At 46.3% G+C, this 15133-nt stretch overlaps 1 protein-coding gene across 1 annotated transcript in view; it reads left to right on the top strand.

Annotated features, from left to right (window-relative positions):
* The window catches only part of PLEKHM1 (pleckstrin homology and RUN domain containing M1), a 59140-nt gene that overhangs the window by 16317 nt on the left and 27690 nt on the right, over positions 1 to 15133 (top strand). The window contains exons 2-5 of the mRNA XM_065422699.1: positions 3685 to 3777; positions 7928 to 8175; positions 12283 to 12426; positions 12622 to 12918. Coding sequence (XP_065278771.1) covers positions 3724 to 3777; positions 7928 to 8175; positions 12283 to 12426; positions 12622 to 12918 — 743 coding nt within the window. The 5' untranslated portion in view covers positions 3685 to 3723. The remainder of the gene's footprint in view (positions 1 to 3684; positions 3778 to 7927; positions 8176 to 12282; positions 12427 to 12621; positions 12919 to 15133) is intronic.

The following is a 15133-nucleotide window of genomic DNA, read 5'->3' as shown; positions in this document are numbered from 1 at the left end:
TGTAGGTACCGAACTCTCAATTGATTTCAATGGGCATTAGGTGCCTGAATACTTCTGAGGATGTGGGTATCAGTGTCCCATAGTGGGGAATGGAGCAGGGGCTGCTCTGGGAGGCTGCAAGGCCTTTGTGACCAGATTTTCCCAGTACTCAGCATCCAGCAGCTCCCACTGAGAGCAATGGGAGCTGCTCAGTGCTGAGCTTGGTTGAGAATCTGGCCTCTGGTGTTCCACACGGGGTAGAGTTGCTCTTTGCCAGCAGATCGAGGGACGTGATCGTTCCCCTCTATTTGACACTGGTGAGGCCTCACCTGGAGTACTGTGTCCAGGTTTGGGCCCCACACAATAAGAAGGATGTGGAAAAATTGGAAAGAGTCCAGCGGAGGGCAACAAAAATGATTAGGGGGCTGGAGCACATGACTTATGAGGAGAGGCTGAGGGAACTGGGATTGTTTAGTCTGCAGAAGAGAAGAGTGAGGGGGGATTTGATAGCTGCTTTCAACTACCTGAAAGGAGGTTCCAAAGAGGATGGATCTAGACTGTTCTCTGTGGTAGCAGGTGACAGAACAAGGAGTAATGGTCTCAAGTTGCAGTGGGGGAGGTTTAGGTTGGATATTAGGAAAAACGTTTTCACTAGGAGGGTGGTGAAGCCCTGGAATGGGTTACCTAGGGAGGTGGTGGAATCTCCATCCTTAGAGGTTTTTAAGACCCGGCGTGACAAAGCCCTGTCTGGGATGATTTAGTTGGGAATTGGTCCTGCTTTGAGCAGGGGTTTGGACTAGATGACCTCCTGAGGTCCCTTCCAACCCTGATATTCTGTGATTCTATGATGATTCTAAAGCTTTTTTAAAGCCTCAAAAATGGGACTATTTGAATTTTCTCCCTCTCTGCTTGGATGGCACTGACCTACATGGGACGGACCCTACTAATCGTTCTTCAAAAATACATTCATTAATATCAACTTCCCCTTACTTCCATTTGTTATACATGGGTTTTTTTTTTTCATTTTTTATAGCTGCCTTCACTTCTATACACTCTCCGTGGTGTGTAATGGAGACCCGGCTGGCTTGGTCTGTATTAGCATAGCTTTCTGAAGATGGATACCAGGTTTAGCATGACCTGAGGGAAGTTTGGCAAGTGGCTTAGTCGGGCTGTTTGCATGTAGGAGGTGCTCGATTCCAAAAGTTGATTCCCTTGAGTTTGTCCACTCTGTTTGACAGGAGAAGCATTGCCAACCACAAGCATTCAGAAATCGTGAGTCTGGCCCTTCCAATCAATGAGATTAAAAAATAATACATTTTGAGTTCTTTTTACTTGCCTTCTGTTTTTGTGCCTTTAGCATACATGTCTCCAACTTTTCTCTGCTACTGTAAAAACGAGAAATGTTTTGGGTTTTTTTAAGTTGATTCTCATGTGATTCCAGGAGCCAGACCTTAAGTGTGAATAATGATACTGTCATGAGAAGTAGCAACCCTGAGATGGGGTTAAACTGGAAATAATTGTGCTGTATAAGTCACTTGGCTGCATCTCTGATTTCCATCAGTGTTGACGGAAGTGCCATCTGGCTTGTATGGAAGTAGCCCAGGCTTATTGTAATGAGTGACTTCAAGGTCCATGCAGTTGGGTCTTCTGGGTTAACCCAGGATTTTATGGCTGCCATGAAAGCCATAGGATTACTCCAGATTGCCTTCAATCTGCACTCACATAAGTGGCCATACACTGGATTTTGGGGATGACGATTGTAGGGTAGGGTTACATCACCTCTCTCACTTTGAATTTGTGGCTGGTGGCACTAGTCCCTGCAAGGGAGGAGACTGGTGGCCCAGTGGCACGTTCACGTGTTGGGACAGGGAAAGTGTCAGTTTGTGCAGGGCCTAGCACAGTGCGGCTCAGATCCTGATTGAATCTTCTCAGCACTAGTGCAGTGCGTATAACAGTGACAGGTATCTCCAGGCCACTACTATTGTTACTGTCCTCTAGGCATTGTCTCCATGTGCTTCTCCTCACAGGTCACAAATAATCAACAGATTGAACATATGGGGCAGAGGTTAAAGCACCACTTGTGGTCACCACACTCAGCATTTTTTATTGCAATGCAAAGAGTTTAAGAAACCTTGTGACAAAGCTGCAGTGGACACCACGAGTTTTCTTTTCTACTAGAATCTCTCTGAAGTTCTGACCAGCTGGGAATCAGGCTAGAGTTTCCTGCTGCAGAGTTTTCTGTTCGCTTGTTCAGATCCAGATTGTAGTGGCAGGTTGTCATGGTTGTCTGTATTCTCTGTTTGAATTTTGGTCAGTTTCACTCGAAGCGTACATCTACACTGCAGCTGCAGTGTGATTTGCAGCTTGTATAGACAGACGCACGCTAGCTGTAACCTAGTCAGATCACTGAAAATAGAAATGAGGCAATGATCTTCAGTGTGGGCTGCACAAGCGAGTACATCTGCAGGGGGACGGGTGCTTGTGCAGTCTGCACTGACGTTGGCGCGGCCACATCCTCACCTCCACAGTGGCTGAGATTGTCAACTTTATATCACCAGCTATTGCCCTGTTTGTACCCAAGGCCTTGTGCACTCTGCAACAAGTTGGGCTAAGTTGGACGGCCAGTCTCCTGGTTTGTGTGGCACTCAGGTGCAGCAAGTTGAAATTTCAGTAGCAGACCTGGCTGTGAAGTGTTCTTCGATGTGAACCCAGACTACTCCACACTCTTGGAGAGCCTGCTTTTCCCTGGAGCTGCTTTTTCCGGGATTCAAGTGTCTGTTCAGGCTTTGGATCCAGCAGGGCCGATGATCTCAAAGCAGAAGGCTGTGTCCCCCCAGGGGATCTTTCTGTGCTTGGGGCTCCTTTTGCACAGAATGTAAAACTTCTCCTGCCTTCTTCTGCCTTCACCCACAGAGCAGAATAGACTAGCTGGGGCTCTTTTGTTAACATTGCTATTAATTATTTGTGTTGCGGTAATCCCTAGGGTCCTTGTCCATGGCTGGGGCTCTCGTGCAAGGCACTACAAGAAGAGAACACAAAGGCAGTCCTACTTCAAGGACTGTAAAGTAAATTCCTAGATTTGCCCCTTTGAGACATGGCAGGTCCTCATCTCTACAGCCTGCTTCCCTGTTCTTTTTTATAATTATAATTAATGGAGATATCCCATCTCCTAGAACTGGAAGGGACCTTGAAAGGTCATCGAGTCCAGCCCCCTGCCTTCACTAGCAGGACCAAGTACTGATTTTGCCCCAGATCCCCAAGTGGCCCCTTCAAGGATTGAACTCACAACCCTGGGTTTAGCAGGCCAATGCTCAAACCACTGAGCTATCCCTCCCCCCTGATAGAGTCTGATAGAACCTGAGCCCAACCGTCAGCCCATCTACTACTTCAGGCTTGTGCTTGGGTGGTAAATGCGTGGGGAATATTTACATTGTCCCAGGGGAGCGTATTGGGACTGGCATCAGTCAGCATGTTCTGAGTTTTGTTTGAAATTGCGTGACTGTGTGCAGAGCGCATTGGGTGAATCTAACAATGTCAAGGTCAGTCCTGACCTGATTGGGAGCAGTGATCTGGCTGTGAAGACTTTCAAACAGACTATGAATGTGATCTGCACATCCTGTTGAATCCGTGTTGCATGGCAGGTGAATTTAATACTTTAGCTTGTTCACTTATAAGTTAAAATCTTCCCCCTTTGTCTTCCTACAGGTGTCATGTAATCAGAGTTAGGTGGCAGCAGGAGTTGAAATGCATTCCAGTCACACAACTGAAAATGGACCTGACCCCAAGGTAGTAATACAGGTGAGTGAGTCCAGTTGATTTTCTCAGGGCCTGTCTGATGAGAGTTTTTGATTATGACGTAACTCAAGTTAACTGACTGACAGGTAACTGGAGATTACTAACATGACTGTAAGTGCTAGGCCAGCTCTACACTAGAAACTTTTGCCAATACAACAATGCAGATTAGGGGTGAGAGTCTTTTTTTTTTTTTTAATGACATTTCAGTACAGGCAAAAGCCCTGCTCTAGACACAGACAAACAAGACAAATCAGTATAAACTGTACCGGCAACGTTTTTGGTTTTGTTTTGGTTTTGTTGCCGATATGAACAGTCTCCACTAGGAGGGGTTGCTGGCATTGCTATGTATAGTTGCCCTAGTCTAGGCTCTCAACAATCTACAAACATTGTTCCCAATGGCAGAGATGTGTGTCATGGAAAAAAAATATCTGTGGAGTGTCTAAACTAGCACGCCCAAGGATGTTAGTTAACACCAGTGAATTGGCAATTGGTTAACTTGAGCTATATCACAACCAAAAACTCTAGTGTAGTCAGGCTCTCAGATTGAAAGGCACTATACAGTGTGGAGAAGTTGTAAAGTGTTAGATTGGTGCCAAGGAACATCATTACAGAAATGTTAGTAGCTGGTGTATTTTTCTTTACACAACCTTTGGAATCTGTACATGTTTAGAAACAACATTTTAGTAAATTAGCTACAAGCATAAGGATTACAATGTTGTGCTTAATTTAGTCCTAGAACAGAATTAGACATATAGAATGTGTGTATAAAATATATATTATTTTATGGCAGTAATGCCCAAGGTGCCAATCAAGGACTAGGGCTCCTTGTGCTGGGTGTTGTACAGTCAGGCAGTGAAATGACAGTCCGTACCCCAAAGAGCTCACGAGATAGGTACTTACAAGATGTGACAGAAGGATGAGACAGGCAAACAGGGGGAGGGGCATGTGGGGCAAGAGGTTGGACAAGGTAACAGTACAAGAAGCAAGTACAAGAAGCAGAGGTCTCAGCTCCTCACCTGCCTGGCCATTGTCCCCCAAATCACTCCACACCAAATGCCTCAGGAAACACTGTCTTTAACTAGGCTGAATTCTTGTAGTAAACTTTGACTGCCAAATAAATACATCTGGGATCTTGGCCCTGTAAGTGGAGTAAAATGGGCTGTGGAAGTCTTGGAGAAAGTGACTAGTGATTTTAGGATGCCTCAATTTTCAGGTGCCCAACTTGAGACCCCGGGAAGGGGTCATTTTGCGGAGGGTGAATATTATGCCCTTTTTAGAAATCAGGCACCCGAATCACTATTCACTGCTGAAGATCCTGGCTAAAGACCTTGAGGAGCAAAACACCACAAACTAGATAAACAAATAAAGAAAATTAGGGACTGCTTCTCCCAACCATCACCAAATATCAGGCAGCCTGCTCTAAACAATTGCAGCAATTTTAAGCCTTATTTGGACGCCATGTATCTTCTTAAAATAAACCTTCCACCTGAAATTTGGTCTGAAATCTGTCTGTAATCATGGACAGAGGGACCTAGACAAATTGGAGGATTAGGCGAAAATAAATCTGATGAGGTTCAACAAGGACAAGTGCAGAGTCCTGCATTTAGGATGGAAGAATCCCATGCACCGCTACAGGCTGGGGACCGACTGGCTAAGCAGCAGTTCTGCAGAAAAGGACCTGGGGATTACAGTGGATGAGAAGCTGGATATGAGTCAGCAGTGTGCCCTTGTTGCCAAGAAGGCTAACGGCATATTGTGCTGCATTAGTAGGAGCATTACCAGCAGATGAGTGATTATTCCCCTCTATTTGGCACTGGTGAGGCCACGGTGGATCTGGAGTACTGCGTCCAGTTTTGGGGCCCCCACTACAGAAAGGATGTGGACAAATTGGAGAGAGTGCAGCGGAGGGTGTCGAAAATGATTAGGGGGCTGGGGCACGTGACTTATGAGGCAAGGCTGAGGGAACTGGGCTTATTTAGTCTGCAGAAGAGAAGAGTGAGGGGGGATTTGATAGCAGCCTTCAACTACCTGGAAGGGGGTTCCAAACAGGATGGAGCTCGGCTGTTCTCAGTGGTGGCAGATGAAAGAACAAGGAGCAATTGTCTCAAGTTGCAGTGGGGGAGGTCTCAGGTGGATATTAGGAACAACTATTTCACTAGGAGGGTGATGAAGCGCTGGAATGGGTTCCCTAGAGCAGCGGTCTCCAAACTTTTTTGATCGTGCACCCCTATCCGTAAAAAAATTTTGAGCACGCACCCCATGCTGTGCTGGCTCGACCATTTTTGCTGAAGCAAAAAAAAAAAAAAAAAAAAAAGCCGCTTGGACTCCCGCCTGATGAAGAAAAAAGAAAAAAAAAACACTCCTCCTGCCGCGCACCCCCAAGGATGCTCTTGCGCACCCCACTTCGGAGAGCACTTCCCTAGGGAGGTAGTGGAATCTCCATCCTTAGAGGTTTTTAAGGCCCAGCTTGACAAAGCCCTGGCTGGGATGATTTAGCTGGGGTTGGTCCTGCTTCGAGCAGGGCTTTGGACTAGATGACCTCCTGAGGTCTCTTCCAACCCTAATCTTCTATGATTCTATGATAAGAATGTCTTTTGGAAGACAGTACTGAAATATGGGATAAAGAGAGAGAAGGGGCATATTCCCTTTTTCTATGTAGGATGTTAAAAAACAATTCTATCTTAAAAACACACCTCGTCTTCAGTTTCTCCGCCTTTTATCTTTGGTTAGATGATCAATTTTTAAGCTAGAAATGTTTGCAAGCTCTGCTGGGGCCTTATCAAAGTTAGCTGAAGCTCCCGTGGGTGAGTTAAGCTTTCATTTTAAATATAAACCTGATTAAGGCCTCTGGGCTCAGTAGTGGTCTATGTGAAGATGATTTACACCAATGTAAATCTGTTGGCCTCATTGAAGTTGCTCCTTATTTACACAGTGTAAGTAAGAATAAAATCGAACCCTTGGTGTGCAGAATTCTTATGGTATCACTGTAATGCCTGCTTAAAAGCTCCGAGGGGAATAGCACGCACCAGAACCCACCTTCCAAAAAACAGCTGCTAGGTCACATTCTTGGGTGACTACCTGATGTGTCCCTTTAACTGTTTAACACAGCCAAGCCTTGTTAACACCACACACAACATGATGAACTAGGCTTGATTTCTGATAGCGGGATAAGTTCTAATTGATCAACTGTTGTGGTTGATTCTTCTGTGTGAGTCCAGTAGTTATTTCACATTCTGTTTTTAAGCATTTTCCTGTTTGTGCAGTGTTTCTCATACTCACTCCTGTAATCCTCTGTTTATCCCAAACAAGTGTCTACACTAAAAAGTTAGAGAGAGTCCTGTGGCACCTTTAAGACTAACAGATGTATTGGAGCATAAGCTTTCGTGGGTGAATGCCCACGTGCATCCAACGAAGTGGGTATTCACCCACGAAAGCTTATGCCCCAATACATGTTAGTCTTAAAGGTGCCACAGGACTCTCTGTTGCTTTTTACAGATCCAGACTAACACGGCTACCCCTCTGATACTTGACTAAAAAGTTAGGTTGACCCAGCTATGTTGCTCGGGGGTGTGATTGATGTAGTTAAGCTAACCTAACCTCTGTAGACAGCATTAGGTCAACAGAAGAATTCTTCCGTCGACCTAGCTAGCGCCTCACAGGAAGGTGAGTTAACTAGAGCCATAGGTGCTGGAAATGGCGGTGTGGCAGCACCCCCGGGCTTGAGGAGGTTTCCATCATATGCAGGGTTTACAGTTTGGTTCAATGGCTCTCAGCACCCCCCACTGTACACATTGTGCCAGCACCCCTGACTGCAGCAATGGGAGAACCCCTCCCGTCGCTGTAATAAGTGTCTACACTGAAGTACTACAGCGGCACAGCTGCAACGTTTCTAGTGAAGACACAGCCTGGGAAAGAAATGATTTTTCTTTCAAGCAAATTGACTACAGCTAGGAAAGCACTAAAGGGAGTGTGCTGCAGGCTGTCTGCAAAACAATGGGTCACTGGGGGTGGACAAAAGGAAAACCTGAGACACGAGAGCCTCACAAAAATAATATGGAGTCTGTTTTCTTTAGTGTGCGGGAGCTATATTACAAGGGCTCCTTTTTGAAGCGAGCTGTTCTTATAACACAAATCCACATGCTTTATCCTGTAGTTGATCAAGAAGCAGTTGGTGAGTTCCATCAAGGGATTGCAGAAACAGTATGTAACCTCCGATGCCGTTGTAACCAGTGACACTGACGATGCTAATGCCCTGTGCTGTGCATTAGAGGCTGTGTTTGTGCATGGACTGAAGGCGAAGTACATAAAAACAGAGGCTGGAGGAAAAGGGAAAAAAACATGTGGCCGTGTACCTCTTCCCCAGCCCGTCTTCTGGGGCTTGCTGAAAACCATCACGCACAGGTGAGGAGCTTCCATCTTACAGTCACTTACAGCCTGTTGATTCCTTGGTACATTTACGTATGTTAAAAGCCACGCAGTTTATGGAGCAGTCAATGGACACATGGCCAACTCAAAAGGACTAACTGCCCCTCATCCCACCCTCTCTCCGAATACTTCGCCCCCTCTGCCAGAAGCTTGAGGGAACATGGACCATGGAAGGGGTCTGGAAGATCAGCAGATTTGGGCTGTGTGGGACCAATGGGGGAAGCAAGTGCCAGAGTAAAGGGATCCTTGGGACCATACCCTCTTCTCAGCTCCCAGATCTTAATCACTGAGCGCATCGCAGTTGTTGGGATGGGTCATAGGGAAGGAAGTGGCCCCTAAGGGTACGTCTACACTGCGATCAAAAACATGAGACTCAAAACCCAGGTCAGTTGACTCAGGCTGCAGGGCTAAAAATTGCAGTGTAGACGTTTGGGCAGGAGAAACTCACCCATGCGGGGTCTCAAAACCCCGGCTCCAGCCTGAGCCTGAACTTCTACACTGCAATTTAATAGCCCTGAAATCTGAGCCCAGCGAGCCCAAGTCAGCTGGCCTGGGCCCACCGTGTATGTGCTTGAGAGTCTGATATCGCAGTGTAGACATCCCCTCAGGCTCAGTCTTCAATAAAAACAGTTCTGAGTCAGGAGAAACGCCAATGGCTTTAGCCCACTTTGCTCCATGGTTAAGGTCAGGGCCGGCCTCGCTCAGGGGTGCCATGGTCAAGGGGGTGCCATGCAGCAGCACAGAGGAGCGTGCTGCTGGTGTAGAGTCAGAAACCGCTCCCGGCTGGCAAGGGAGCACTGCATTGGGGAGGTGGGGGGTGTTCCAGATTTCTTCCTGCTTCCTACAGGCAGAGAGACTTGGAGGTTTGGGGGGTGGCAGCGAGCGGTGCATCCAGGCACCCCCTGCCAAGCGCTCTATGCATCCAGGTCACTTCCCCCAGCTGGGCTCTGCTCTCCTGTCCTTCCCTTACGCAGTCCAGGTGGGGAAAGTGACCTGGATGCAGTGAGCCCTGACACCGCTCCTCACTCCCCTGCTCACAGCCCCTTAGGGGTGCACAGAGGAGCAGCGTTTGGGGTGGGGGAGTGAGCAGCAATGCCAGCTGCTCTGTGCATCCAGGTCAGTTTCCCCACATGGGCACAGGAGAGGGGCGAAGGGGGCACCCATGGGGGCCAGGGTCAATGGGGGGGCACCACACCCACGTGGGCCGGGGCACCAAGATACAAGTTCGCCTAGGGCACCATTTTCCCTCAGGCCAGTCCTGGTTAAGGGTTTGTCTACAGTACTACAAGCAGGAACTGTGTTGTAACCAGGTCAAGGGACATCCTATGATAAGCAGGCTCCTTGACTCCATTGTTGTAGAGTAGATGGGCCAGCAGATAACCAGAAACCCGCACATTTATTGGGACTTTATAGATCAAAATCAGTAGCTCAAATTGCACCCAAATGAGGATCCACTGTCCTCCATTGCTCTATTCAAGAAGCACCGCTAAATAAGGAGAGTGACATGGTGTGCTACCTGCAGTTTCCGAGTATATGTGGGAAGCATATAAGACAGCCCACTGAGAAAGTTGGCCATTGTATTTCTAGGGAGTTTATTGCAATGTAGTGAACCCTGTAGTCAAGGTTGTAAAATTGTTGTGGCCTGGGCAGGGACTCAGGAGGCCTGGATTCCATTCCCTGCTTGGTGACCTTGGTCAGGTTGTATCCCCCTTTCTGTGCCTCAGTTTTCCTATCTGTAAAATGAGTATAATGGTACTGATTTCCTCCATAAAGCGCTTTGAGATCTCTTGATGAAAAGCACTAGATAAGAGCTAGCTGTTCTTATTTGCTATTTTTGTATGCTAATGAGTTTTTGAAACATTTACCTTCTGGACAGAATCTTAGCCCAAAAGCATATGTTTTTGGAAAGTTTCATCCAGATTCCCTTAGCTGTTTATGAGTTATGAAAGAGTCAAAGACATCCACTTTTCACACACTCTGGGAGACATTTTTGTGCCTTTGAACATTTACGCCTTTGTTTTTAAAAATGAACAAAAAGACCCACGCTCTTTTGCCAGGACTTTTAATATGGCTTCGGTACCACCAACTGAAATGTGAGCTGGGACCAAGGACTAGTGTCATCATTAGATTTTGGGGGGGAAATATTTGAAATCTGTTGGTTTTGATTAATCAGTGAGGGGAAGAAAGAAGCTCTGCCACTTTGTGGCTTCCCTGCATCTTTCCCTGCCTAGAGAAGGTGCTGGGCACGCATAGGAGCTGCTGGTGGAACAATGTGCATGAAGGAGCTTGTCATTGAAATACCACCTCCCTCCTTGTACCTAGTTCAGAAATGCCTTCACCTTTGAAAAAGAACCAGTCGTGGAGCCAGCTGGTTTTGTGTCTCAGCAAGTTTTGCTGCATTTCACAGTATTCTGCACATTTTACTTTTTAATTCCTTTCAGAATAATTAAGTTTGCCGTTGCCATTGTGAATATCCAGTTGGGACAACAGAAAATGGTCTCCAGACAAAGGAGCAGCAAAGATGGGAGCTCCTCCCCCATTCTTGGAGAGGAGAGGCAGTGCCTCATGGGAGATGTAGTCCAGCCAGGGAGCCCGTCCCATAGAGCAGGGGTTCTCAACCTTTTTCTTTGAGGCCCTCCCCCTCAACATGCTATAAAAACTCCACAGCCCAGCTGTCCCACAACAGCTGTTTTTCTGCATATAAAAGCCAGGGCCGGTGTTGGGGGAAGCAAGGAGGGCAATGCCTGCGGTCCCACACCATAGGGGGCCCCGCGAAGCTAAGTTGATCAGGTGGGTGGTAGGACTTGGAGACCTGGGCTGCAGTCCCGCGTGGCAGGACTTCGGCTATCTGCCTGGGCCGTAGCGAGTCTAATGCCAGAGGTGCTTGATGGAACCCCTGAAATCTGCTTGTGGCCCCTCGGGGGCCCCCGGACCCAGGGCCGTCCTTAAGCATATGCAGCATACACAGCTGCATAGGGCACCCGAAAATTTGAGGCATTCCTGGTGTCCACCCACCCGCCTCTTCCTATCCCTGTTCTGACCCTTCCTGCAAGCACCCACCACAGCTGGCTGCTGCAGCCTGGTGAATCTCCTCAGGAGGGGATCTAGTACTTAAAAGCTAAATAGCCTTCCAGCCTGCCAGACATATTAGCACAACATTGAAACTGTTAAAGAGCCATTCAAGTGGTAATGAAGCCATTTAACTGGCATTTGCCAACCCCTAGGTATATACTGACAGTTTCTGAATTTCCTAACAAAAACAGTTGTGAATTACTGTAATATTTACTCAGAACATGTTAGTCTACAGGACCTTAGTTTAAAATTTGCTTTAAAAATATGTCATTAGTGTGTTGCTGAAGATTATAAAATCACATCTCTAAAAAATCCTTGCATAGATTTTTAGATGCACAATCTGAGTATTCATCTTTAGCCTTAAATGCTTGGATCTTCAGACATACAATTTTTTTAATAAATCCTTCAAAAGACCCCCCTTCTCTAAAATACACATGGGAGCCCAGGCTGCTGTCAGGCATAGGGGCACCAGTTTAATAGTACTGCATAGGGCCCATAAATCCTAAGGACGGCCCTACCCAGACCACTGCCATAGAGGTGCTCTGGCAGCATTTCCAAATCAAAATATTTTGATTTTCAAGAGTTTGGGCTTTTGATGCAAATCAGTATTTCCCACAGAAAACAGATGCTCTTTGCGCAAAACCAGAAATCATCCAACCCCCGTTTTCCGTAGAAAAACAGTTTTGACTGAAAACTTCCAACAAGCCCTATTTTTTATCATTTTAGAAAGAGACATGAGATGCAGTCGATGGCTAGGAATGCGATGTCTCACTGCGCAGGTCAAATGACAATACTGGGAAATGCAAGAGTTAAGGTTCCCTTCCGTGCATGCCTATCTCAGCTTCTGCCCCATCCTGGGGCTGCCTCCTTCCTCCCTGGTGTGCTGCATCTCCTGACCCTTCCTCTGGCAGTCTGTGCTTTCGTGAAGTGCATCTGCCCCCCTCCACAGTCTGTACATTGCAATGCTCTCACAATGCAGTTGTTAACATGTTCTGTTCTTTCCTCCCCTAGAAACATCATTTTAGAGCTGGAACAGTTAAATTTTATCAGCACTGACGTGGGGCGCTGCCGTGCCTGGTTAAGGCTTGCCTTGAATGATGGCCTCATGGAGTGTTATTTGAAGTTACTGCTACAAGAGAAGTCCAGGCTGCCTGAGTATTATCAGACATCAGCCCTGCTGCTGGATGCAGAGGAATGTGAATTTCTGCTTAGCTTCTTGCAGGGGTTAACTTCCCTGACCTTCGAACTGTCCTATAAATCAGCAGTTTTAAATGAATGGACTATAACTCCCTTGTCCCTGTCTGGTCTGTGTCCTGTTTCGGAGCTTCTGGAGCATCTAACATCCTCTAGTTCTGAATCCCAAAGAAAGGAGTCCCTGGGTTTGGTCTCACGTTCTTCGGGATCTGATGATATTGAAGTTCAACCCAGCATATTGCCCCTCAGTAAAAATGAGGACCAAAGTAAACTTACATGCTCCACGCTAAGCCTTAACACTACGAGTTCATCCCAGCTGTCCTCCAGCCTGGGCTCTGATGGCCTCCTGCAGGCCAACTGCACTAGAAGTCCTGATAGGTGTGAGGAACCGCTGTCGTATGACTCTGATTTAGGGGCAGCAAACGCAGAGGATTTAGACAGATCTCTGCAAGAGTAAGTATCTGAGAATGCTCTTTGCTGAGGGTTTCTTAACCCTCCTCTTTACCCCTGCGTTTCATCCTCTCTCTCAAAAGCAGAAAACCTACCATTCTCCCCTTCACATGTGTCTCCCCAAACCACTATCTTTTCCCTCATGGGGTGTGGAAAGGCAAAAGGAAAGCATGTTACAAGGCTTGGCTGGAGTCTTCCTGCTAAATAAAGTGACTGCAGCCCAGATCAACTGAAATCTATGGAAGGTAGGTGCCTAAATATCTTTGAGGATGTAGGCCTGCCTGGTTAGTCAGCTGTCTTTCAGAACACTCCTGCTGGGTGATTGACTCCTGGCTGGTACCCTTGTCTCCTCATAGACTTTAAGGTCAGAAGGGACCATTATGATCATCTAGTCTGACCTCCTTCACAACGCAGGCCACAGAATCTCACCCACCCACTCCTGTAACAAACCCCTAACCTATGTCTGAGTTATTGAAGTCCTCAAATCGTGATTTAAAGATCTCAAGGTGCAGAGAATCCTCCAGCAAGTGACCCATGCCCCACGCTGCAGAGGAAGGCGAAAAACCTCCAGGGCCTCTGCCAATCTGCCCTGGAGGAAAATTCCTTCCCGACCCCAAATATGGCGATCAGTTAAACCCTGAGCATGTGAGCAAGACTCACCAGCCAGCACCCAGGAAAGAATTCTCTGTAGTAACTCAGATCCCACCCCATCTAACATCCCATCACAGACCATTGGGCATATTTACCTGCTAATAATCAAAGATCAATTAACTGCCAAAATTAGGCTATCCCATCATACCATCCCCTCCATAAACTTATCAAGCTTAGTCTTGAAGCTAGATATGTCTTTTGCCCCCACTACTCCCCTTGGAAGGCTGTTCCAGAACTTCACTCCTCTAATGGTTAGAAACCTTCGTCTAATTTCAAGTCTAAACTTCCTAATGTGCAGTTTATATCCATTTGTTCTTGTGTCCACATTGGTTCTAAGCTTAAATAATTCCTCTCCCTCCCTGATATTTATCCCTCTGATATATTTATAAAGAGCAATCATATCTCCCCTCAGCCTTCTTTTGGTTAGGCTAAACAAGCCAAGCTCTTTGAGTCTCCTTTCATAAGACAGGTTTTCCATTCCGATCTGGGGCAAAATCAGTACTTGGTCCTGCTAGTGAAGGCAGGGGGCTGGACTCAATGACCTTTCAGGGTTCCTTCTAGTTCTATGAGATAGGTATATCTCCATATATATATTCCTCGGATCATCCTAGTAGCCCTTCTCTGTACCTGTTCCAGTTTGAATTCATCCTTCTTAAACATGGGAGACCAGAACTGCACACAATATTCCAGATGAGGTCTCACCAGTGCCTTGTATAATGGTACTAACACCTCCTTATCTTTACTGGAAATACCTCGCCTGATGCATCCCAAGACCGCATTAGCTTTTTTAACGGCCATATTACATTGGCGGCTCATAGTCATCCTGTGATCAACCAATACTCCGAGGTCCTTCTCCTCCTCTGTTACTTCCAACTGATGTGTCCCCAATTTATAACCAAAATTCTTGTTATTAATCCCTAAATGCATGACCTTGCACTTTTCACTATTAAATTTCATCCTATTACTATTACTCCAGTTTACAAGGTCATCCAGATCTTCCTGTATGATATATCCCGGTCCTTCTCTGTATTAGCAATACCTCCCAGCTTTGTGTCATCCGCAAACTTTATTAGCACATTCCCACTTTTTGTGCTAAGGGCAGTAATAAAAAGATTAAATAAGATTGGTCCCAAAACCGATCCCTGAGGAACTCCACTAGTAACCTCCTTCCAGCCTGACAGTTCATCTTTCAGTACGACCCGTTGTAGTCTCCCCTTTAACCAGTTCCTTATTCACCTTTCCATTTTCATATTGATCCCCATCTTTTCCAATTTAGCTAATAATTCCCCATGTGGAACCGTATCAAATGCCTTACTGAAATCGAGGTAAATTAGATCCACTGCGTTTCCTTTGTCTAAAAAATCTATTACCTTCTCAAAGAAGGAGATCAGGTTGGTTTGGCATGATCTACCTTTTGTAAAACTATGTTGTATTTTGTCTCAATTACCATTAACCTTGATGTCCTTAACTACTTTCCTTCAAAAAATTTTCCAAGACCTTGCATACTACAGATGTCAAACTAACAGGCCTATAGTTACTCGGATCACTTTTTTTCCTTTCTTAAAAA

This window comes from Emys orbicularis, chromosome 25 (assembly GCF_028017835.1).
Source record: "Emys orbicularis isolate rEmyOrb1 chromosome 25, rEmyOrb1.hap1, whole genome shotgun sequence".
Lineage (NCBI taxonomy): Eukaryota > Metazoa > Chordata > Testudines > Emydidae > Emys > Emys orbicularis.
Note: the sequence above shows the minus strand (reverse complement) of the source record. Positions and strands in the feature narration are given on the sequence as shown.